This window comes from Pogonomyrmex barbatus, unplaced genomic scaffold (assembly GCF_055798465.1).
Source record: "Pogonomyrmex barbatus isolate J1 unplaced genomic scaffold, ASM5579846v1 scaffold12, whole genome shotgun sequence".
In the NCBI taxonomy this organism is placed as follows: Eukaryota; Metazoa; Arthropoda; class Insecta; order Hymenoptera; family Formicidae; genus Pogonomyrmex; species Pogonomyrmex barbatus.
Genome location: NW_028297108.1, coordinates 4,357,446 through 4,382,485, shown reverse-complemented (window position 1 = coordinate 4,382,485; position 25,040 = coordinate 4,357,446). Strand labels below are relative to the sequence as shown.

General features: G+C 37.2%; 1 protein-coding gene and 3 pseudogenes across 2 annotated transcripts; all 4 read right to left on the bottom strand.

Annotated features, from left to right (window-relative positions):
* Window positions 1–50: 50 nt before the first annotated feature.
* On the bottom strand, window positions 51–4,718 carry LOC105428231 (cytochrome P450 9e2 pseudogene; annotated as a pseudogene).
* A 135-nt stretch (window positions 4,719–4,853) lies between these two features.
* Window positions 4,854–6,178, bottom strand: LOC105428259 (uncharacterized; annotated as a pseudogene).
* Window positions 6,179–6,297: 119 nt separating this feature from the next.
* LOC105428229 (cytochrome P450 9e2 pseudogene) lies at window positions 6,298–9,481 on the bottom strand (annotated as a pseudogene).
* A 367-nt stretch (window positions 9,482–9,848) lies between these two features.
* LOC105428228 (uncharacterized) lies at window positions 9,849–24,793 on the bottom strand. 2 transcript variants are annotated; one of them, XM_089071954.1, is made up of 4 exons: window positions 24,668–24,793; window positions 13,266–13,443; window positions 12,831–12,918; window positions 9,849–11,777 (listed from the first exon to the last, which is right to left on the bottom strand). In XM_089071954.1, exons 2-4 carry the CDS (start codon window positions 13,370–13,372, stop codon window positions 11,058–11,060), a joined length of 915 nt encoding a protein of 304 aa, XP_088928080.1. In that variant the 5' UTR covers window positions 13,373–13,443; window positions 24,668–24,793; the 3' UTR covers window positions 9,849–11,057. The 2 variants fall into 2 exon arrangements, with proteins under 2 accessions (XP_088928080.1, XP_011638706.2); XM_011640404.2 differs by lacking the exon at window positions 24,668–24,793 and adding an exon at window positions 19,208–21,786.
* Window positions 24,794–25,040: the final 247 nt, after the last annotated feature.

The following is a 25,040-nucleotide window of genomic DNA, read 5'->3' as shown; positions in this document are numbered from 1 at the left end:
GAAACAAGAAGTATTGTTTGATTACTGCAAAAATAAACTTACACAGCATATTAACTGAATAAAGAATTATCAATTTAATGAAATGTTGATCTTTCTGTATTAGTCACCCATTGTAAGATTTCTCTGTAAATTGTTTGTTATCATTAATCATCATTAATCATCATTAATCAATTTGTTTTGCTACTTAAACACATACATACACACTTTTCTCTCTTCCACTCTCACTCTGCCTCTTATTAAATGGCGTAGAGATTAAAGCATTTAAGAATTTTTATCACATTGATAAAGATTGAGATACATTGATAAAGATAAAGATTTGTTAAATAGTGCAAGTCATCTGATACATAAATAAAACAAGTAACGTAACATAATAATATAAAAAGTGACATCATCTAAATAAAAAGCAAAAACTAGTTATCAAATATTCTCGAAAATATAGTCATGGTCCTAATAAATCACATATTAACATGATTGTCTCAATTAACATGGTTGATTAAAAATATATCGATCGGTGTTATGAATTACGGACAGATATTCTGTAATTCCGCTTGAGTAGACTTGACAAAGTTATGGCATCACGTAAGAAAATTGCGAATTGGTTGCACAATTTAATTCGATCATGTAAAAATGTCTAAGGATTGTTTCGTCATCTTCCCCACCGATTCGGGATCTATCGAGCTCCCGTAGTATGGCGGTTGTGCCATGAACGCTGATATGTAGGGGTAAAAAGAGGGATGCGATGATACGCTTTGCGGCTGATAATCATTTTCTTTGCCGTGTACGGTATATCCCTTCGTGGGGGGATAATATTGTTCATGTACACAGAGTTTACAGAGAAGAATAAATAAAGAAAAAAAGTTGCAAAGCGACCGAATAATACATCTTGTTTTGTAGAATAAAATTTATCAATTTAACATTATTAAATACAACTGCTATTGTTTAAATACTTTACAAAGTTTTATTAAACGCATGATATTTGATTAAAATCTCGATGAATCGCTAATAAACAATCATCTACGCCCAAAGTTTATCAAACGCACACACGCAAACGCATGCCGTCTTAAAATCCGCATCAAGATTAAATTAAGTATAATTCACGGTCAAAGGGGGAGAATGACGTCATCTTAGTTTCATTCATCAAAAAGATTGTTTCGACTAGTATATGGCAAATAGTTTTCTATTCAATTCATAATTGTTTACAATTTTATTTTATTAAAAGGCATTGTGTATAAAATCTCGTATTAAATATATTTTATCGATAAAACATTCTTTCCTGACTGAGATGTATCTTTTACATGAAGTAAGAACAATTTTCTGAAAATATTTTTTTTTTAAATACGTTGATGTTATAGAAAGATGCTGATGTTAGGGAAGAATCTACATATTTTTGAATATAATGATAATCTAGAGATTCAGAGATATGAAATATATGCATGCATTTTTTTTCAATTTATGTTATTCAAATTTATTGTCACTGTTATTTTTCTCATAAAATATTAAGAATTTTGTCGGTTGGGCGAGCATGCCGCTGAATGACTATATTAGACTCTCGCTGTGAACGAATGACAGCTATATTGATACAGATTCAATATGATGCCATAATTGTTTTGACGCCCGTATTAAACATATATACAATCGATATATTTACGCAAGTATTTAAATGCAAAAATTTTTTAAATTATTAATACTTTGAGTAATTAAAGTATTAAAAGTGTTACAAATGCACATATGTGTTATGCAATAACGAATTGCATCAACTATTATCAATGTTATATTTATTTAAAATTATGATATTATACAAAACACACGTAATTTTACGACAAATTACAAAGAATAAATCTGATTTAAAAAAAAGAAACTTATCTTTAAAACAAAGAAATGCAAAACACATTTGCGCGTTAAAAAAGACATTCTTTTATATAAAGCATTAACAATAAACTCTATTTAACAATGCCATTTCTACTAAGCTGCTTGATAAATAGAATAGATACAGTTATAAAAGTCATTCAATATGATTAGCGCCAGTGGACTCGAAAATATATATAAGTCAAGAGTCAGTGTTTACATGAATTAATTTGGTATTTAATCTTTTTTTTGTTATTAACAAGATCTGTTATTAACTTTGATTATACTTTATCTTATACGATGACATAACATATTGCAAATAAATCTTATAACAATTATTTTCAAAAGTGATGTATACATCAAATATTTTAAAAATAAAGCGATATTTTTCCGAACATATAACTATAATAAAATAACATGTTACGATATGTAATACAAAATTTTACGTTTCTCTCTTCTCCAAACGAATCCAGAATCCGTCAACAGGTTGCAACATAAAATTCTTTTTGTTAAATATGATTGGTTCGGCGGTCTTCGGCGTAGTCTTTAGAGTAAACTTTTGTAAAAAATGAGCTAATAGAATCTTTGTCTCCATGAGGGCAAATCGATTGCCAATACACTTTCTAGGCCCCAAACCGAATGATAGATAAGAGTACGGTACAATCTTGTCTTTGTTCTCATCGCTGAATCTTTCAGGATCGAATTTTTCCGGATCCGGGAAGTAATTTGGATCACGTTGTATAGAATAAGCAGGGTATAGCAGTATGGTACCAGGTTCAATAGTTAGACTCTTACAGCCTGGTTGTGCAGGAGGCAGTTCATATTTCTTGGTGCAAACTCTATCGAGAAGAACGGTTGGAGCGTATTTTCTGAGAGTCTCGGAAACTACCATGTCCATGTAAGACATCTTCGACAGCGAGTCGTAAGATATCTTGCCGTTTCCTTCGGCGAGATGTTGCTTTACCTCCTCGCGTAGACGATTTTGAATATCCTGATGAACTGCCAATTCGTGTGCAACGAAGCACATCAGCGTCGCGGACGTCTCGAAGCCGGCAAAGAAGAAGACGAAGGCTTGCGAAACGATGCCATCTAACGTCACCTGCGCATCTTCCTTCTCCCGAGCCTGCATTAGCAATTGAATCATATCTGGTCTGACAATACCTTTTTCCTCCCGCATTTTAATGGTATCCGCCACGATCTTCCTGAAAAACGTGGATGTCTCGTTTGAGAAGAGCGTCAGACCGATCATTTTCGAAAACTTTGGAAACGAGCGTAGAAGTATGAACTTGAGCATCATGAGAAATCCACTCGAGAACTTGGTAGCCTCTATTCCTCTTGAGTAGAACTCGTTGTCCTGCTCTTTCATAGAATTCACGCTCAGGCCAAAGGCCGCTGTGGCGATCACATCGTTGGTGTAACGCCTGAAAGTTTCCTTTAGTTCGACATCAGAACAGAGCTCCGGATGTTCGACAAAATAGTTGGTGAATTCATGAGCGCACTCCGATATCAAGTCGAACATAAGCTTCATCTTGCTGGCGGTGAAGGAAGGGCTTAGTACGTTCCGCATTTCTTTCCAGCGATCTCCGTGCATGAAGAACACGGCCTTGCCGAACAGCGGTTCCAGATTCTCATCAACGAACGCGCGATGATCTTGAAAGTGCTCGAAGTCCTTCACCATGGTATCTTTAATCAATTCAGGATCGCGCAGAAATATGGCAGGCGTAGCGACATCCACCATTCCAATGTACTTAGCGTTCGGGAAATAATAATACAAATAATCGCACCATTCGGTGAAATGCAAGCGACCAGCCAACATTTTCCAGCCTATCATGGCAGACGATAACGAATTTGGTATGTAAGGTATGCCTTTACCTTTCCAATAGAAACATATACGCTTCACCGTGGCGATAACTTTCGAGACCACGATGACGATCAGAGTGGTCAGTAACAGCCCAAAAGACGTCGAAAACCACGACCAATCCATTTTGCGATATCACAGTATAATAGACTCAACAGAGATGCTTCGTCGGACACGGCGTAGAACGTTATAAATACGTATACGTATAGCGCGAATCTTATTGTGACAGAAGTGACATTGGAGTGGGAGAAACGCTCAGTAGTATTAACGATACGTGTCGTATCAGTAAGTGCGCATGTAGTACGTTTAACAACATTTTATATTTTTGGACTTATCTCAGAAGTCAGTCATTAATAATCTAATTTGCTAAAAAAATTGCTCCAAGATAAATTGTCAATGTTTTCAGCACGAAGATAGTTTCTACCGATTACATAATCGCTATTTGATTCGGTATGCATCTCTTGCATCTGCGTATGAGTTTTGCATCTGATTGAAATGTTACATAGAAATAGCTGATGAAGAGTTTTAAAAAAATAACAAGAAAATTTATGTTTTATTTTCCAAAAATCAGTTGAGAGAAAGATATAAAAATGTGAAAGTCTACAAAAGGTCTCTCTTTCTCTCTCTCTCCTTTTAATTTCTGCCAAAGAGAACATTCGATAATACTTATCTCTTCGAATGTAGATTTATCTTTTAATCGAAATCTCTATTTGCACAATTCGTATAAAATATTGCAATATATTGTTTCATGGCTCATTAAATTAATGCGTTCATCGTTAATCGTTTCGAGATTACCATTATGAGGTGATAGTATAGAGTTTAAAGCTTGGTTTCCTCGAGTACCTATAGCGATTTTATGATTATGGTTATATTTTGTCATAGACAAAAAATAATGTGTAATATGTTTCTTGATCGTGATTTATAGTTTTACTCTCTACAGCTTTATATTTTTTTGAAAAGTATAATAATAATCTTGAAACCTGTAATATGCGATAAATTGAGATGTCTGCCCGATATGTTACAGAATCTCAGAATCCCAAAATAATTCTTGAAATAACGGATCATTTTTTAACTGTTACAGCCGCTTGCAATTAAATTTAATTAATAAAAGCAATTAAATCTAATTAGTAAAAGTAAAAAAACAACTCGCTACGAAAAACAAGAAGTATTGTTTGATTACTGCAAAAATAAATTTACACAGCATATTAATTGAACAAAGAATTATCAATTTAATGAAATGTTGATCTTTATCCGTATTAGTCATTAAAGATTTTTTTATAAATTGTTTGTTATCATTAATCAATTTGTTTTGCTACTTAAACACATACATACATGCTTTTTTCTCTCTTCCACCCTCACTCTGCCTCTTATTAAATAGGGAAGAGATTAAAGCATTTAACAATTTTTATCACACATTGATAAAGACAAAGATTTGTTGAATGGTGCAAGTCATCTGATATGTAAATGAAACAAGTAACGTAACATAATAATATAAAAAGAAATTATATCATCTAAATAAAGAGCAAAAACTTGTTATCAAATATTCTCGAAAATATAGTCATAATAAATCACGTATTAACATGATTGTCTCAATTAACACGGTTGATTAAAAATATATCGACCGGCGTTATGAATTACGGATAGATATTCTGTAATTTCGCTTGAGTAGCCTTGACAAAGTTATGGCATCACGTAAGAAAATCGCGAATTGATTGCACAATTTAATTCATGTAAAGATCATGTAAAAATGTCTAAGGATTGTTTCGTCATCTTTCTCACCGATTCGGAATCTATCGAGGTCCCATGTAGTATGGCGATTGTGCCATGTACGATGATATGTAAGGGTATAAAAGAGGGATGCGACGACACGCTCTGCGGCTGATAATCATTTTCTTCGCCGTGTACGATATATTTTTCCGCGGTGGGGTAATATTGTCCATGTACACAGATACAGAGCGCTTTAACGGCCACAGCAGCCGCATCACTGCTTATCTTCGCGGAGTACTTGAGTCCATTCGGATATTTCTTAGCTTCCAGATACTTGGACATAAGAATTAGTCTGCAGATTCGGCTACTTGGTTGCCGTCGACTCGTGATGATGTTGGTACTTGGTACCGGTCATTTCCTAGTGCTACTTGGCAACTTCGTGGCACTTTGCCTCGTAACTCCTGACCGTCGTCTCGTATGTCCGCTTGTTAGGATTATTGGTGGCTGAATACTTGCGACCGTTTCATTGCTCTAGACGGATCTGACTAGGTCGTAGGTATTGGACTTCGGCTCGTGGTAAGTCGTCGGTCGATCATACGCCTTCATACCGGCAGACGAGTATAAGCAGTCCGTAGCACCGGCCGAGAAGTCGAGGAATGTGCCTCGAACTGTCGGCGACAAAAGTCCGCCTCTGTGCACGATGATACCTATCTGCTCATCTGGCTTTGACTGTGAGGTTGGTACTACAAACGATATTATATTGTATTTAAATCAGAACTCTTTAAAATATTTTCTTTATGTTTAAAATTTTACTTTCTATTGTTCTTTTTTTACAAATAGGATCTCAAAAAATTTAAACATCGTATCGATCTATAAATCAACAATACTTAGCTGATAGATCTATTTTATTTGTATTGTCACAGAGTTTACAGAGAAGAATAAATAAAGAAAAAAAGTTGCAAAGCGACCGAATAATACATATTGCTTTGTAGAATAAAATTTATCAATTTAATATCGTTAAATACAATTGCTATTGTTTAAATACTTTACAAAGTTTTATTAAACGCATGATATTTGATTGAAATCTCGATGAATCGCTAATAAACAATCGTCTACGCTCGAAGTTTATCAAACGCACACACGCAAACACACGCCGTCTTAAAATCCGCATCAAGATTAAATTAAGTATAATTCACGGTCAAAGGGGAAGAATGACATCATCTTAGTTTCATTCATCAAGAAGATTGTTTCGATTAGTACATGACAAATAGTTTTCTGTTCAATTGATAATTGTTTACAATTTTATTTTATTAAAAGGTATTGTGTATAAAGTTGTACTAAATATATTTTATCGATAAAACATTCTTTCATGACCGAGACGTATCTTTTACATGAATTAAGAACGATTTTCTGAAACTTTTTTTTTACATATGCTGATGTTATAGAAAGATGCCGATATTGGGAGAGAATCTATGTATTTCTGAGTATAATGATATTACGATAATGCAGAGATACAGAGATATGAAATATATGTATGCAATTTTTTCCAATTTATGTTATTCAAATTTATTGTCGCTGTTATTTTCCTTATAAAATACTGAGAATTTTGTCGATTAGGCAATCGTACCGCTAAATGTCTATTAAGCTCTCGTTCTGAACAAATGACACAGTTGTACTGAGTGATACAGATTCAATATGATGGCATAATTGTTTTAACGCCGTATTAAACGTCTGTACAGTCGATATATTTATGCAAGTATTTGAATGCATTTAAAGAAATTATTAATATTTTGATTAATTAAAGTAATAAAAATGTTATAAATGCACATATGTGATATACAATATCATAGCGAATTGCATCAACTATTATCAATGTTATTATATTTATTTAAAAGTGTAATATTGTATACATATATATATATATATATATATATAAAACACACGTAATTTTACGACAATTTCCAAAGAATATAATCTGATTTGATAAAAAAAAAGAAATTTATCTTGAAAATAAAAAAATGCAAAACATGTTTGCGCGCTAAAAGACATTTTTTTATATAAAGCATTAACAATAAACTTTATCTAATGATACCGTTTCTACTAAGCTGCTTGATAAATATAAAATTATATAAGCCATTCAAGATGATTAGCGCTCGAATGGACTTGAGAATTTACGTAAGTCAAGATGTTTACATGAATTAATTTGATATTTAATCTTTTTTTGTTATTAACATGATCTGTTATTAACAAGAACTTTGATTATTCATCTTGAATTCTTCATTTTCAAAGTCATTTATCTTATACGATAACGTAAATACATATTGCAAATAAATCTTATCACAATTATTTTCAAAAGTGATGTATACATCAAATATTTTGAAAGCTAAGAATAAAGCGATATTTTTCCAAACATATACTTATAATAAATAACATGTTTCGGAATGTAATACAAAATTTTACGTTTCTCTCTTTTCTAAACGAATCCAGAATCCGCCGACAGGTTGCAACGCAAATTCCTTTTTATTAAATACGATTGGTTCAACCGTCTTAGGCGTAGTCTTTAGAGTAAACTTTTGTAAAAGATGAGCTAGCAGAATCTTTGTCTCCATAAGGGCGAATCGATTGCCAATACATTTTCTAGGCCCCAAACCGAATGGTAGATAAGAGTACGGTACAATCTTGTCTTTGTTCTCATCGCTGAATCTTTCGGGATCGAACTTTTCCGGATCCGGGAAGTAAGTTGGATCGCGTTGTAAAGAATAACCAGGATACATTATTATGGTACCAGGTTCAATAGTTAGACTCTTACAACCTGGTTGTGCAGGAGGCAGTTCATATTTCTTGGTGCAAACTCTATCGAGAATAACTACTGGAGAATATTTCCTGAGAGCCTCGGAAACTACCATGTCCATGTAAGACATCTGCGACAGCGAGTCGTAAGAAATCTTGCCGTTTCCTTCGGCGAGATATTGCTTTATCTCCTCGCGTAAACGATCTTGTATATCCTGATGTACCGCCAATTCGTGTGCAACGAAGCACATCAGCGTCGAGGACGTGTCAAAGCCAGCGAAGAAAAAGATGAAGGCTTGCGAAACGATGTCGTCTAACGTCACCTGCGCACCTTCCTTCTCCCGAGCCTGCATTAGCAAATGAATCATATCCGGTCTGACAATACCTTTCTCTTCCCGCATTTTAATGGTATCCGCCACGAGCCTCCTGAAAAACGTGGATGTCTCGTTTGTGAAGAGCGTCAGGCCAATCATTTTGGAGAACCTCGGAAACGAGCGTAAAAATATGAACTTGAGCATCATGAGAAATCCACTCGAGAATCTGGTAGCCTCGATCCCTCTTGTGTAGAACTCGTTGTCCTGCTCTTTCATAGAATTCACACTCAGGCCAAAGGCCGCTGTGGCGATCACGTCGTTGGTATAACGTCTGAATGTCCCTTTTAATTCGACCTCGGAACAGAGCTCCGGGTGCTCGACAAAATAATTGGCGAAATCATGGGCGCAATCCGATATCAAGTCGAACATAAGTTTCATCTTGCTGGCGGTGAAAGAAGGGCTCAGTACATTTCGCATTTCTTTCCAACGATCTCCGTGCATAAAGAACACGGCCTTGCCGAACAACGGTTCCAGATTTTCATCAACGAACGCGCGATGATCTTGAAAGTGCTCAAAGTCCTTCACCATGGTGTCTTTAATCAATTCAGGGTCGCGCAGAAGTATGGCAGGCGTAGCGAAATCCACCATTCCAAAGTATTTAGCGTTCGGGAAATAATAGTATAAATAATCGCACCATTCGGTGAAATGAAAGCGACCAGCCAACATTTTCCAGCCCATTATGGCAGACGATAACGAATTTGGCATGTAAGGTATACCCTTACCTTTCCAGTAGAAATACATACGATTCATCGTGGCGATAACTTTCGAGACCACGATGACGATCAGAGTGGTCAGTAATAGCCCAAAAGGCGTCGAAAACCATGACCAATCCATCTTGCGATATCACAATGTAACAGACTCAACAGAGATGCTTCGTCGAGCACGGCGTAGAACGTTATAAATACGTATACGTATAGCGCGAATCTTATTGTGACGTGAGAAGTGGCACTGGAGGGGGAGAAACGTTCGGTAGAATTAACGATGATACTTGTCGTATCAGTAACTGCGCATGTAGTACGTTTACGTATACGACAACAATCATTTATACTTTTGGACTTATCTCAGAAGTCAATTATTTTAATAATCTAATTTGAGAAAAAAGTTTGTTCTAAGAAAAATTGACGATGTTTTTAACATGAAGATAGCTCTTACCGATTACATAATCGCCACTTGATTCAGTAATGCGTCTCTTGCATCTGCGTATGAGTTTTATATCTGATTGAAATATTACATAGAAATACTTAATGAAGAGTTTTAAAAAATAATAAAAAATATTTATGTTTTATTTTCTAAAAATCAGTCGAAAGGAAGATATAAATGTGAAAGTCTACAAAATGTTTTTTTCTCTCTTTCTCTCTCTCCTTTTAATTTCTGCGAAAAAGAACATTCGATAGTACTTATCTCTTCAAATGTAGATTTATCTTTTAATCGAAATTTCTATTTGCACAATTCATATAAAGTATTGCTATATATTGTTTGTCATGTCTCATTAAATTAAGGTATTCATTAAATTAAGATATTCGTGAGTCGTTTTGAGATTACGATTATGAAATAATAGTACAGAGTTTAGAGCTTGGCTTTCTCGAATAGCTATAGCTGATGATTTTATGATGTCATAGACGAGAAATGTAATATGCTTCTTATTCTTGATCTGTTTTACTATCTAAAGCTTTGTTATCTTTGAAAAATATAATAGTAATCTTGAAACATTTAAATCCGATACATTAAGATGTCTGCCCAATATGTCACATCTCAGAATCTCAAAATAGTTCTTGAAATAACGGATCATTTTTTAGCCTTTTGAATAATTAAACCTAAGTGGCTAAACTCGCTACAAGAAACAAGAAATATTGTTTGATCATTGCAAGTATTGTTTGATCACTGCAACAATAAATTTACACAGTATATTAACTGAACAAAGAATTATCGATTTAATGAAATATTGATCTTTATCCATATTATTCATTGATTTTAAGATTTTCCTGTAAATTGTTTGTTATCATTAATCAATTTGTTTTGCTACTTAAACACGTACATGCTTTTTTCTCTCTTCCTCTCTCTCCTTCCTTTCTCTGCCTCTTAGAGGGCAAAAAAATTTAATCTTAGAATTTTATCACACATTGATAAAAACAAAGATTTGTTGAATGATGCAAGTCATCTGAGACATAAGTAACATAAGTAAAGTAACATAATAATATAAAAATTGACATAATCTAAATAAAAAGCAAAATTTGTTATCAAATATTCTCGGAGATATAGTCATAGTAATTGCGTATTAACATAATTATCTCAATTAATATGATTGATTAAAAATATATCGACGGCGTTATGAATTACGAATAGATATTTCTGTAATTTCGATTGAGTATTTCGCTTTCAACAAAGTTATGGCGTAAGAAAATTGCGAATTGGTTGCACAATTTAATTCGGTCATGTAAAAATGTCTAAGGATTATTTCGTCATCTTCCCCACCGACTCGGGATCTATCGAGGTCCCATGTAGTATGGCGGTTGCGCCATGGACGCCGATATGTAGGGGTAAAAAGAGGGATGCGACGACACGCTCTGCGGCTGATAGTCACTTTCTTCGCCGTGTACGGTATACCCTTCCGCGGTGGGGTAATATTGTCCATGTACACAGGTGTAGGACGCTTTAGCGGCAGCGGCGGCTGCGGCCGCAGCAGCCGCACCACTGCTCATCTCCGCGGAGTACTTGAGCCCATCCGAATACCCCTTAGCTTCCGGGTACTTGGGCAGATCGTAAGGTTTAGTCTGCAGATCCGGATACTTGGTCGCCGTCGACTCGTGATGATGATGGTACTTGGTACCGGTCATCTCGTGGTGATACTTGGTGCCGGTCATCTCGTGATGATACTTGGCGACTTCGTGGCACTTCGCCTCGGCGTAACTCCTGGCCGTCGTTTCGTACGTCGGCTTGTTAGGATGATCGGTAGCTGGGTACTTGGCGACCGCTTCATTGACCCAGACCGGTCTGGCCAGGTCGTAGGTACTGGACTTTGGCTCGTGGTAAGTCGCCGGTCGATCGTATGCCTTCATACCGGCTTCCGGGTACAGACGAGTGTAGGTGCAGTCCGATGCACCGGCCGAGGAGTCGAGGGAGGTTCCCGGCGACGAAAGCCCGCCTCTGTGCACGATGATACCCATCTGATCATCCGATTTTGGCTTCCTGCGACGAGGTTGGTACTACGAACGATATTATATTGTATTTAAATCAGAAAATTCTCTCAAAACTCTTTGTTGAAATTATATTACTTTATGAGCAACGATAAATTGTATAAGTTTTTTGTGTTATATATCAAAATATTTCATCATGTTTCTCATGTTCTAATTCAATATAATTGTAATGAAATACCAAAAGATTTAATTTCGATTTAATTTCGAAAAAAGTAACATATGTATTTTTTTATTTAAAGTTATATTCTTACATTTCTTAAAAATTAGTGACTAATTTTAAATAAATTATTGTAATTTCATGATTGACAATTCACTTAAATCGATATTCACAAATATGAGGAGTGTCCTAAATGTTAAAATCAAAAATATTTTAACCATTGATATTAATTCGGTAAATTACACAACTAAACATAATAATAATAAAATTTATTTTGTTAGTTGACATATATTCTGACATATATTCTATTTTATAATATACCAAAATACTTTTATTTTCTTATTCTTTTTCAAAAATCATGTGTCATTAAAAACCAATCCATTTTTCAGATGTCCCGTACATAGACTATATATTAAAAATTATATAAGTATTATATATTAAAAATTATATAAATATTATACTATATTCCTTTTATATAAATTTTATATATAGAAATATTTAAGCTTAACGACTTAAGTTAAAGCTTTTTCCGCGATGCGTCCCGTCCGTCGCCAACCGCTCGACTTTCTCGCCTCGCATGAAGCGGCGACACGGATGGCTTCATCGCGGTGAATTCATTTCCCCTTCTCGTAAATCATCGCCAACGCGCGGCGCGGTGGGATTTAAATCGCTCGGGCAATCGGACCTCGATTAACCACTCGAGCGCTTTGAAACGAATGCGCGTTACACGCGCTTATTCGTTCCGCTATCCCGCGCGAATCGAGCCGCTCGATCGCGAACTCGTTCGCGCGATTTCGTAACATTCCTCGCACATCCTCGATGACACACGATTACGCGGATAATGCGTTCACGTTCACCTCTCCGACTCTATCTCGGTCGTATCAGTTAATTCGCTGGTCGATTACCTTGTAGTGCGGATGCTGTTTCTTATGCGCGTTCCGCAGTCTCTCGGCTTCCTCGATGAACGGCTGCTTCTCGCCGTCGCTCAGAATCCTATGGCAGACACAAATCGCAATTTCCGATTACGGCAGTTGAACGCGAGAAGTATTTGAAAATATCGAGTAACTTTACAGGAAAGATACTGACAAAAATATCTTTTCGGTTCTATAAAAAATATATCAAAATTGATTGCAGATGTCGATTTACTTCTTCTAATGTTTTTTTTTGCTTTTTTTGTATTTTTGCAATATTTTGTTAGCTTGCTTTATACATATCCTTATGGAATAGTTTTTAGTATCAATATTTTATTTATCATATCGACATCATACAAAATATGAAATGCGATTAATTTTTGCTAATATTTACACATTTTTGTCAGAGTCTAGTCAAAGTTTAATTACCTCCATAATTTTCCCAACGTCTTCGATAACTCGGCGTTATGTAATTGCGGATATTGGTCGGCCAGTCTCCGTCTTGCTGCCTGTGCCCACACCATAAAAGCGTTCATCGGACGCTTCACGTGGGCACTTCTTCGCCCACCGGCGCGCGAAGTCACCGGAAGTAGTGTCCAATCATATCCTGCGAATATATATAGCGAACGATAGGATCTCTAATTCACATATTCACGATTTTCTTCTGAAATTTTGGGGAAAAAACATGAAATATCAAAATTCTGATTTATGTACAAAAAACGATTTTGATCATTCAAATTTATTCTAGCCGAATTTTTGAACAAAATATTCAAAAATTCGGCCAGAACAGATCTGAAAATAATTTTTTTAAGCAAAATAATCATGTAAGATTAATAATATTGCAAAAGTTTTAATATATTAGCAACCAATTTGTACATCTGATCTTAAACAATTATTTTGATTTAATAAAGTTTAATAAAGTTATTTTTAAATTTATATTTCGTCAAATTTTTATATGCTTTAACAAAACTGTTCTTTTCGTGTTTCACTCAAAAATTTTACCCAATAAATCTATAACTTCCATATGAGCTTCAAAAATTTTAGAAGCATCAAATTTCAAATAATTGAAATTTTATTTAATCAATGGATTATTCGAGTTCGAGAATTTTGAGTTTATCTAAATTTTTTTCATCGTTTTAATTAAAATCCAGTTTAAAATTTCTCTCAGCATATTCTACTTAATCATAAAAAACGATAATCACGAAACATGTGTTATAAACACCACATGACAGTGGAATTTTCTGACTCGTATCTTGCAGGCACCGGAAGTAATCCTATCCGAAAAGTTTCCTATCCTACAAAATCGGATTGTAAAGGAATACATGATAATGCACCTACACCTGTACAGTTTATTCGACCGACATTTGTTAACTCCGTTGGTTTCTCTCCCCTTCTTCCGTCTTTTCTTTATTTAACTTCGCTGCAAAGAACATGATAGGACTTTTACGACCTGGATATCGTACGAAGAAATAGAGAGAAAAGAAAAGAGGAGCCGAGCAAGCTGCTCTCTCTGTCGCTCATTATTTCTTCACATTAAGAAACTAATTATTATTACTTGTCAGCTATTTCCTCTCAAACGCAAATGACTCAATAAAACCGGGTTATGTAGGCCAACTGGGATTTTTTTTCAGCAAAATAAAACTCTATCTCTTTTTCTAAAAATAATTATTACATCAACCATCAATTTGCGAATTCGTGAGGAAAATCAAAAACCAAAGGAATAATCTGTACTAATTTTTTGAATAAAGTTTTCTAATAAAAAAGTTATTTAATTTTTAAAGAGCATTGTATAATTTTCTGCTTTGTACAATTTTTCACGATGTATTTTACATTTTAAAAAATTTGATTGCTAGCGTAACATATTAGCGAATGTGGTGATAAAATCGAACTTTATCACCAAGTACTCATATTTATATGGTCGAAGCATCAAGTGCTCCGAATTACCGAAAATTCCGCGCCGCTTAATAAGGATTTCGGCTCCGGATGTGGATTCCTACATTTCACTTCGTGGGAAAGGAGTTCCGAGCAAGTCGAGGTCGTAAAACTTTGTCTCCCTTCAAACAAATGTATACTGACTTATGTAAATCTGTCCTGCGCTCTCACCGTGGTCTCCTAAATCTTAATTCCCCGGTCGAGAAAAGCGTGGTCTGGCCCAAATTGAAGGAACGAGGAAGAGCTCGAAATACGGAGCGATAATTAGGCCGGTTCGGAAATTGCTTTGTATAAAAAAATTAATGAAATTGATCTTCAATGATAATATTTTTTCAATATCTTGTTTTATGATACATAACATTTTCGCACGATTAAAAATCACTTAGAAAAACATTCAAGAATCACTTCGTTTAATTATTTATTGTCACGTTTGTCATTTTACAAAATAAATAATGTAACAAGCAGTAAGTATATTTTTTGTTTAAGCCGACGAATAAGCATTTTGCAACCGACAATTTCATTGAGATCCTAATATCTTCTATTATTTTAATAAAATTAATATAATTATGTTTTGGAAAAAATAAAGATAAAAAAAACATTACACATTTAGAAATTAAGCGTGCGATTAAGAGAGCAAGTTTAAATTTCAATTTAATTGCAATTAAAATCGAGTTGTGTATTTTATATTTCTAACAGTTTGTTAGATTCCCAATTGCCATTGAACATTTGGGAAACGAATCATATATAATGAGGGTAAACGGGAAGGGGAAGAAGGATACCCCTCGAATGGGATCACGGGGAGACGATGCACGTGACGAAGCGTCAACCCGGGATTCGGAAAGTTGGTGGGAGCTAATTACCGTGAGTCCACGGTCCACTGGCGCGGCACTTGTGTCGGCGTCTTTCAACATTCGGGGGAGGTCCTTCGTCGACGCCTGCGCCGATGGCCGTGGCCGAAATATATAATTTTACACGGAAACGCGGAAGGGCTTTGCGGAGAACGCGACAGGAATAGAGGGAATTTCGCGCGAACCGGGTGAACACGGCCTTACGTGGTCGATTAGGCGTGCAGAAGGCATCGGTCCTTAGTGGTCCTTAGAAGGGACGGTGACAGTCTGCGAAGATCAGCCTCTCTTTGAGGCCCAACGGTACCGACGATGATGAACCTTCTGGTGAATGATGAATCCTCAGAAGCATAGAATGAGAAAAAGAAGTATTTCCGAGCACTCTTATTTATCAAATAATTTTATAGAAGAAAAGAAAGAACGGGGAGATACAGGGAAGTGATGTTGTTGCACCAGTCGAAGATAAAACGAGAATTAAGTACTAACGAAGTTTTATTTCGAGGCGACGTTGATGTATTTATTATCGGTAAATTAATCGGTTCCTGGCATCAAACATGGTCGCATTACCCATGCGATCGAGGTGATAAATCCAAAATTGCGGAATTGAGAGAGCCATTCGCCAAGATCGCGCCTAATTTTAGTCTCTCTGTCTCTCTCTGTCTCTCTCTCTCTCTCTCTCTCTCTCTCTCTCTCTCTCTCTCTCTCTGTCTCTCTCTCTCACACCCCCAGGTTTGATTTGGCTAATTACGGGCGTAACGACTCGATGAATCGGCGGATCGGCGAGTGACCGAGAGAACTCGCTCGTTTTTTTCAGGATCTTGAATGGCTTTTGAGTTGGAGATCAGGGCCGTAGTTAGCGCGCCCGTGTCACAATAGGCGGGTTGTGCGGCCTGGTGAATGAACCGGTGTGCTCGGCCATGCCAGCCGTCAATGGCGACCTATCGTCGACTCTTGCTACATTAACTCCTTTACAAATCCGTCTGTTACAAATCCTCCCGCCTTTAACGAGGCCCTCTTAAACGCTTCGACACCTCGTCTCGTCGATGTTTGACATCGCGACTCGTCGCCACGTGCCCGACGATTCTCGGCTCGCGCCGCCAATCGTCCGGTCTCGCGATACAATGAGAATTCGCCGTTTCAACGCGCGTTACGAATGTGAATTGGCAAAACAAGCGCGTGTTCGGAATAGAACAAGACGATTAAGATTTCAGTTAAGTCGAATGAAGCGACTAAGCTCTAAACGTTGATCGCCGTTGATCGATCATCCGTGATCTGATTTATCAGCGACATCTTGCTAATCATTTCTGACGAGGGTTATTACAATTATTTAAAACGCTTGGATAAAACAAATGCGAGCTTATAAAATTTTTAGTAACACAAATAACTATAAATAATTATAAATAAATAGATGTAACAGGGAAAAACGAAATATATTCTATTCAATTGATTATCCAATGAAAGCATGATCCCATTTAATTATATTAATGATATTTTATTATTATTTAATAAAGACTTTGTAATATAAAACTTTATTGTGGCATATAGGTGAGACACGTAAAATTCTCCGAGCAACAATTTACTAAACATGATAATTCGTAATGCGTTGCGAAGTTTCACGAGGCGTATCTATCCGAAACGTGTCTCTTATGATCAAGTATGATATCGAGGGACACCTGTACGTATTTTCACCGAGTGGATACTTTGTAACGAAATGCGCATCGCTTAGCGCCGATGGATCAAATATTTACTCGGCGCAGACGCAGGCTTGTCTCTTCTCGAGCTGTATGATAAACTATTTGGATTATACATTCCAGCGTGCGCTCGATGCTCCATGAAAGTCTCGCACGTGCCGTCGTTTTTCTCAACTTCGATCATCAACAAATTCAAGTGTCCGTTCTCTTTTATAATTTCTAGGATGGCATTGCGTCTAACTAAACACATCTCTTTGAAATTCTTTTTAAAACAGAACTAATTCATGATATTCATCTCACGATCGTCATCAAAATTCATGTAAGACATGCCTTCCTAAAAATTTATGTTAATTGTGAAAAGTGAGCTCATAGTGATTTCAGAGAAAAATTTTTACAGCGAGCGATTCGCCGGGAGATGTTAATATAATTGCATATCTTGCATCTAGATTCAGCTAGATTCAAGAAAGGGATGACGTATCCCGCAGCTCTTCCTCCTAAGCTAATCCGACTAGACCCCATTAATCCACGTAATTATTCGCGTCGCGATTGTCCAACATCGCGGACAGAATTAGTCCGGCAGAGATATCACTCCCAGGCGATTTTTCCACCTGTCCGTCCGTCCGTCTGGGTGCCGTCGGTCCCCGGCGGCGACCAGATCGTACCCCGTATCTCTGGCGAAACTTCGTCGTCGCGAAGACTAAATCTTGACGCGCGCCGTAAATCATAGCCCTGCGCTTCCCCTCCCGCGACGGTGATCTTTCAGATTTAATTCGGTACTAACATAATTAGCGGCGATGGCAGGCGCGTACGCCTCGTCTCGCTCTGTTCGCAGCACCTGCCGTGCTCGCGAGTTTCCCCCGAAGAAATATAACTGAGGGATCGTCTCCTCTCGCGAGGAAACGACCCCTCAGCCATATTTCTCCGCCTCGTCCGACTCCGCTCTACCGCCGTTGCCGTCCCTCTTTCTCCCCCACGGGTTCTACCCCTGCTTTCCGCTTTCTACTCTCGCGAATATCGCTCGGATAAATCTGCGAGCGACCAAATGGAGAAGAGAACGACGCGGCCGACGACGCGGACTTTCAACGCCAATTACCAGTGCCTTCCCTCCCTAAATGACTCGATAAAGACTGCTGTGAATGAAAAAAAGAAACGAGCAGCGAATTGACGAGCGCATTTCGCGTGCTATTTCGGATGATTGATATTTTTTTGCCTGCTAATTTTGTTGATTTGCATATTTTTCGTTTATATATCGCGTTTGAAATTTAACCGTTGGAAATTTAAATTATTATTAAATGTTTTGTAAATGTTTCAGGATTCTTTTAACATCTTCCTTTTCAAGAAAAATTGTGCTTATTGAACATTGATAATAAAATTATTACATAGATAGTAAAATCTAGACTAATGTTATGGAAAAAATAATTTTGAAATATCTAAAAATTTAATCAGATATAGACTTAAAAATAATTTTGTTGAATCAAAATCATTATGTAAAATTATTACATTTAAGTTGATTATTAGAATATAAAAAAATGTTTGCAATATTATCATCATGTTTAAGCATAATTATTTTGCTAGTACAACAAAATTATCTGTCTATGACAAATTTTTAGAATAAAATGTTTTATGTAATACCTAATTTTTCATTAAATAAAAAATTTTGCAAATTTTCAAAGTATAATGTTTCACAATGTTTAATCTTTGTTCAACATTATAATATTTTCTTGCATAATTAGTCAAAATTCTCATTCCTTGAAAGATGAAAAATAATAATTATGATTTAAATACTTAAATGCGTTGCTCTGCTATTTAAATGCATAAACTTACTATTTTATTAATTGTCGTAATATCTCTTTTAATGGATGTATGTTACATGCTGACAATTACAAAATGCAAATATACATACCTTGCAGTAGCTTTCCTACAGCATCATCCAAAGAATTATTACTGCTGTGGTCGTTGCTCGAAGAGCCAGCTTTAGCCTCCAACGTTGATAAACCGTTGTTATTGTGATGGGCCTCCATTTTAATTTCCGTGAAACGCGAAAAACACTTTCACTAATGGCGGTCGATGCCCACGATCACCAAAATCTTTATATTTCCCATAGATGACAAAAATTCGCAAACTCAAAAACGTACTTTCGACACAGGAACGCCAAAGGTATCACTTAAATAATTATCGATAAATTAAATGGTAAATTTCGTCGGGATGTAAAATGCATTTCGTAAATATTTGTCGCAGGGATTTTTGAGATTTCTGTCGCAGGAAAAGAGAGATACTCGATAATTAATCGAGGGTTATCAGAGTGCAATTTGTTGGGTCGAATAGGTCACCGAATCTTCTTTATGGCTACTTAGTCGATCCCGTACGACCTTATCTGCATCGAATATATTTTTCTTTATTCCGATTGATTGAACCGATTCCTGTGAACTCGTAGATCACTCGGAGACTCACTTCGTTATCGGATCCGAGAAATATTAGACAGGAATCATCGATCCGACGACACGATGTGTTGAAAGCAGGGGAGAGACGCACTTTTCAGGAACCTCCCGAACTGTTCCTTATCTTTCGTCAGTGGATCTTTTTTTAGAAAATTCTAACGTCCTTCTCGCATTCGACAAGAGACGTTATGAGGAGCGGCACATCGAACGAGAGAAGACTCATCCTGGCCGACTTCGCGATCATCGAGTCGCGTCATAGTTAAATCCACGACGTCTCTTTATCGCTTCCCTCTCCCCCTCAACCTTTCGGCTTCCCGTTTATCGGTTATCGAAGACGAGCCGTAGCGTAAACTAGAGATGCCGCGTTGTCCCTTATCTGATCTCTATCTCTCGCGACATCGAGTAAACATCCGAGGTTGGGGACACGACGGCGCGACGGATACTGGCGAATCAGGTAAACTCCGATGGCCGACTGATCGGTCGAGAGGAGAGACGCGACGATGGACCCGATGGATTCAGGGAGGCGAAGGAAGCCGTCCGCACACGGCTCAACCGCACAGGTTGGTCCACGGGTTGGAAGAGGCCGAGGCCGAAGCGAGACGAGACGAGCGTACGTCTGGCACACGCACCGAAACCGTGCGGGCGGATGGCAGACCGTCCGCGGAGGCGGTTCCGTGGACCACCTACCTCTGGTGGGGAGACACGTAGGATCTTCCTCCTTTCTCTTCTTCACCGGCCCTCGTCCTCTTCTCTTTCTCCCTCGCCGCCGATTCCTCCGCGTCCGCATCGTGCCTCTCGCATATCCTGCCCGCGATCCTGCATCTCTGCACCGTAACTCCTACAGTCCTTGAGGTTCCCTTCTACGCGGGAAACCGTGAAATCCGAAATTCCTATGGGATCCTATGGAGCCGCGCTTCGTCATCGTGCGCCTGTATTCCTTTTTTCTATCTTAACTAAATACGCAGAAAAACGATTTTAGCACGAATTCTCGCAGAAAGATCGAATTAATAACAGATTTTTCGGTCAACTTAAAACTTTTCTCCATAGCACAAATGATTTCAATGATTTCTTTTAATAACTGAAGAAAAATTTTTGCGAAGAAATATCTTTAGATAAAAATTTTTTTTTAATTACCTCGTGACAAACTTATTTTAAATCTTATATAGATTCTTATCGAGATAGAGACAAATATATTGTGCTATTCATAAAAGGGTTTCTGGCTTTCTATGTTAATTATTGTAATGTAGAATCTTTTATAGATCCACAGATAATACGCATCCGGCTTACGATATCCACTTCGCGGTTTGTCCGCGACGAAGCGACGACTAATTACCGCCCGTTTGTTGTCGCGAATGTGTGGATCGTACGTGAAAGGTCGCTGGAAAATGGACCGCTAGTTTATTGATCGTACGCGAATAAATGATTAATGATAAGGACCCCGCGAAAGATTTTTACCCATACATGGAAGTGTATTACATACGCGACTAACTATTTTCAAGCTGTTTTATTTATTTGATTGAACTTTCATAGAGAATCATAATTGTGCTCGTCCCAAAACTAAAGCAATTTTCCAGTTCGCCCAAGTGTTCATTCTTGAAACACTTTCCTCCGGTAAGCTCGAGAATAACGCGTACTCGCGTCGGGACGGAATGCGAAAAAAATGCGCGCGACAAAATAGAGCAGCATGATCCTGAGGGAAGGAGGGAGGAAAGGGGGAGAAAGAGAGGAGAGCACCGAGCGTCCCGAAGTCGGTCCCTTCTTCGTTCGTCCGTCCCAAAAGGCAGGCCTAATTATACAACGAATTTAATGAATGACTGAGCTAGCAAATACAGTGGCTCATACAAACCACGGGCGTATATAAACCACGGTCAATGCCGTGTGGCGGCTTTTGTGCGGAGAGATCAAAGAGGAGCATCTCTTGCTCTCGCACTTTGCGGGATTAACTCGCGCTACCATCGGCGCGTGAACGCACGCGAGTGCGCGACCCTCGGTGCCCTCGCGGATTAAAGATTATGACATTCCTGTCCGAGCTGCTTTGCACCGAGCGCAGAGAGCATCCTCTCTATCTGCGTCCGATCTTCTAATTGTACGCAAATATGAATGGCTCGTGTTGCAGACACGTGTGCAGAACTGACTAGCAAGGCAGTAAGGCGTGCTTAGCATATTCCCAGTTTCAAAAATGAAAGATAATCGTGCGGGAAATTATTTATAAATCAGCATGAAGATCTCTGCAGCCACATTTAAAAAATGGAGAACCTCTCATATCTCTCTTTTATATCTCTCAGTACAATTTAATTGGCAATGGAAATAATATAATGTGATAATAATAATAATAATAATAATATAATAATTTATCTGGTATGGATAAATAAATGTACGTAAAAATGATGCCCAATAATTTACCGATAAATTACTACAATTAATGTATATTATTATAAATTATTATTATTAAAATCATTTTTCTATTTTAATAAAATTAATTATGAAACCAATCTAGATTGGAACCTTCGATTTCTGCGCTGATTTCTCGAGACATTTGCTCGTTCGCGGATCTTCCAAATGTCTGTCCGGGCGCTCGCGCTCGCATTATGCACCGGCCGCGGTGAGCCGGCAATGCAAATTTAGCACGACGGGAACAATAATATTGATTTCACGAAGCCGGAATTTTGCTCTTGCCGAGATAAACATCCCGGCGCGCGCGCACGTGGCGTCAATATGCGCCTTTCCCCGGTGCACGTAAGCGAGAATTCGTTTCTCTCTCTCAGGGCCGTTCCTGAGACGTAGCCTCGACGTTTCCTCTCGGGGAAATATTCGCGCTTTGCAATCGTATCTCTTTATTCCGAGGAAATTATTACATCCTCTTCGATGAATATTCAAAGCTACATTGATATGTGAATAAAACAATACAAAGCAATACAAAATTTAAACAATAAAATTAAATCTCTCATCATCTCTCAAATCAAGATATAACACAGATATAATTTTGGATATTTTATATTTTTTAATAAATTTAAATAAACTGCACTCAATTTTTATTTATTTACAAAATCTGGAGATATTAATTCTTTCAGATATATTAATGCAAAAATGACAGGTAAAAGATTTTTATATCTAAACTAGTTAACATAAACATTTAAAATTATTTTATTTTTATTCTTGTTAATTTTGATAAGTTGTATATATTGTTATTAATTATAGATACGCATATATATATATAAAACAGGATCCGAAACGGTGAAAAAAAAATCACCGTTGGGAAGCTCAAGAAAGGATTCCTGGACGAATCGAAGGATGCATATCGAACGGGCGACTCTCTCGCGCGCGGGTCGCCGCGATAAAATAATAATTCCAGCAATTCCTGGGGGTCGGAACGACGTACCGTCGGGCACTTGAAAGGATCCCGAGGGCGGGGAACGGGGGTCCGTGGAGCCGGGTACCCGACACATGTAGCCCCCCGGGTGGCGGGCATCGGCGACTCGCGCATGGACCCCCAACGGAGACACGAGCCTCGAGACATTCTGCGCCGTCATCATCGCAACCCGGCAACGTCATTGCGTAGTACATGAGGCCGATAGCTACACGTGTACGAGTGTACGCGTGTCGGCAAGCACGCGCGGATGTACGCGATGTCGACCCGATTTTTCTCGAATCGCAATTAAATCATTTTCTCACCGGAACATCGCTATTTCGCTCAAAAATCGACTCGAAGGATGACAGTCGTAAAGCATCGCTCTCGATTTTTTAGTGACGGATTTTAACAATTGAAGGATTATAAAAAAATTCTTTTCTTTTTTTAATTTTTATAAAGGTAAATCTTAAAGATGAGGAAATTGAAATTCTTTTTTATTAATCATCTCGAATTTTTCAAAGATAATTAAGTTAGATTGCAATTGTGTAATAATTGACTTGAAGATTTATTGCTATTTCAATGATTAATTTTGACAATGATTAATTTTTTTCTCTTCATGCAGATAATAAATTCGCTTTTTGATTTTACGAAGAATATAAGAAGCTATGAAAATAATGAAACAATAGTCTTGTCTTTTCTCATGTAAAATACGTTCTGTGTGCGTTTTCGGCAGTTCAGATACGGTATATCATCATTATGATGACTTATAAATTAGATCATCTTTTCACATCAATATGTATTTTATTTGCAGAGTGTATATTTCTCTTGCAGAATAAAATAAAAGATATAAAACAAAAATTGAAACGCAGCTTCGTTCTTCTTATCTGTATATCTCAAACGCTTAATTTCCATTGTGAAACTTAGTCGATTTCTATTGCTTTCTAATTAATTCGCTCGAGCTTCCCGGACTGATGCTTACGAAATCGTTAATTACACCCGACTTGATTAATGATTCTAGCTGCATTCCAGAGACAGAGTTGTTTGAACATACCACTACGTGTCAAGATTTATGTGCGTTCGCAGATGCAAATGTGTGCAATTGATAAATATTAAAAAAACAATATATTCCCATTATGTTATTCTATTTTATAAATTAACATTTATTTAAGACATTATATAAATTATGTTATGTATTTCCAATTAATACAACAGTGTAATTATTAAAACAGCTAATTAAATAACAAATCGTATCTTAAACTACTTTAAAATCAAATGTTTAAAGGACAATTTTATATTTCGTAAATAAAAATTGATGATAATAATTAACAAGATCTTCGCTAATTATAAGACGAGAAGTTTATAAAAATTTTAAAAATAATTTGAAAAATTGAAAGTGAACAATTTTTCCAATCATAGGATTGGCATTCATCGATTCAATGATTATAATCTCGTCTTTTTACAAAATTTGTTTTCTCGTTTTTTTTTTTTTTATATCCATAATGCCTTTTCTATATCACAACTGAAAACGATACTCGCAATATTCCGTTCAAGTAAGACGATATCAAAAGATCCTTACGAATTGCGGACTGTATCTCGTGTCTTTCGTTGAAGCTTTCGTTTCCTCGTCTAGACTAGTAAAGGGCAAATATCTGGTCGCCGCGAGAATCGGCCGATGAGTGCAACGTGCAATCGTGGATGCAACCGGTCTTGATGCGGCGCGTACTCTCCTTCGCGCGACGTCATAATTGCAGCCGACCCCCGGACCAATCGTCGGGATCTCGTCGGAGGAACGAAGACGATTGCGAGCGGGACCAAGGGAGAACTGAAAAGTAGAAGGAGGGAAGAGGAGAGAAGAAGAGGGATGAGGCGAGAGTTAGGTGGAGCGAGCAGAAACACGATTGGTTCCATCCTCACAGAGGATATCGTAGCCATGGAAACTCTCTTGTCAG

Excerpts from the sequence above, each read along its gene's own strand:
- LOC105428228 (XM_011640404.2), bottom strand. The coding sequence starts at position 19,325 with ATGGAGGCCCATCACAATAACAACGGTTTATCAACGTTGGAGGCTAAA. Across the intron at positions 13,444-19,207 it reads TGTAGGAAAGCTACTGCAAG|GATATGATTGGACACTACTT; the intron begins GTATGTATATTT and ends ATATATTCGCAG. Across the intron at positions 12,919-13,265 it reads ACGTTGGGAAAATTATGGAG|GATTCTGAGCGACGGCGAGA; the intron begins GTAATTAAACTT and ends TGTCTGCCATAG.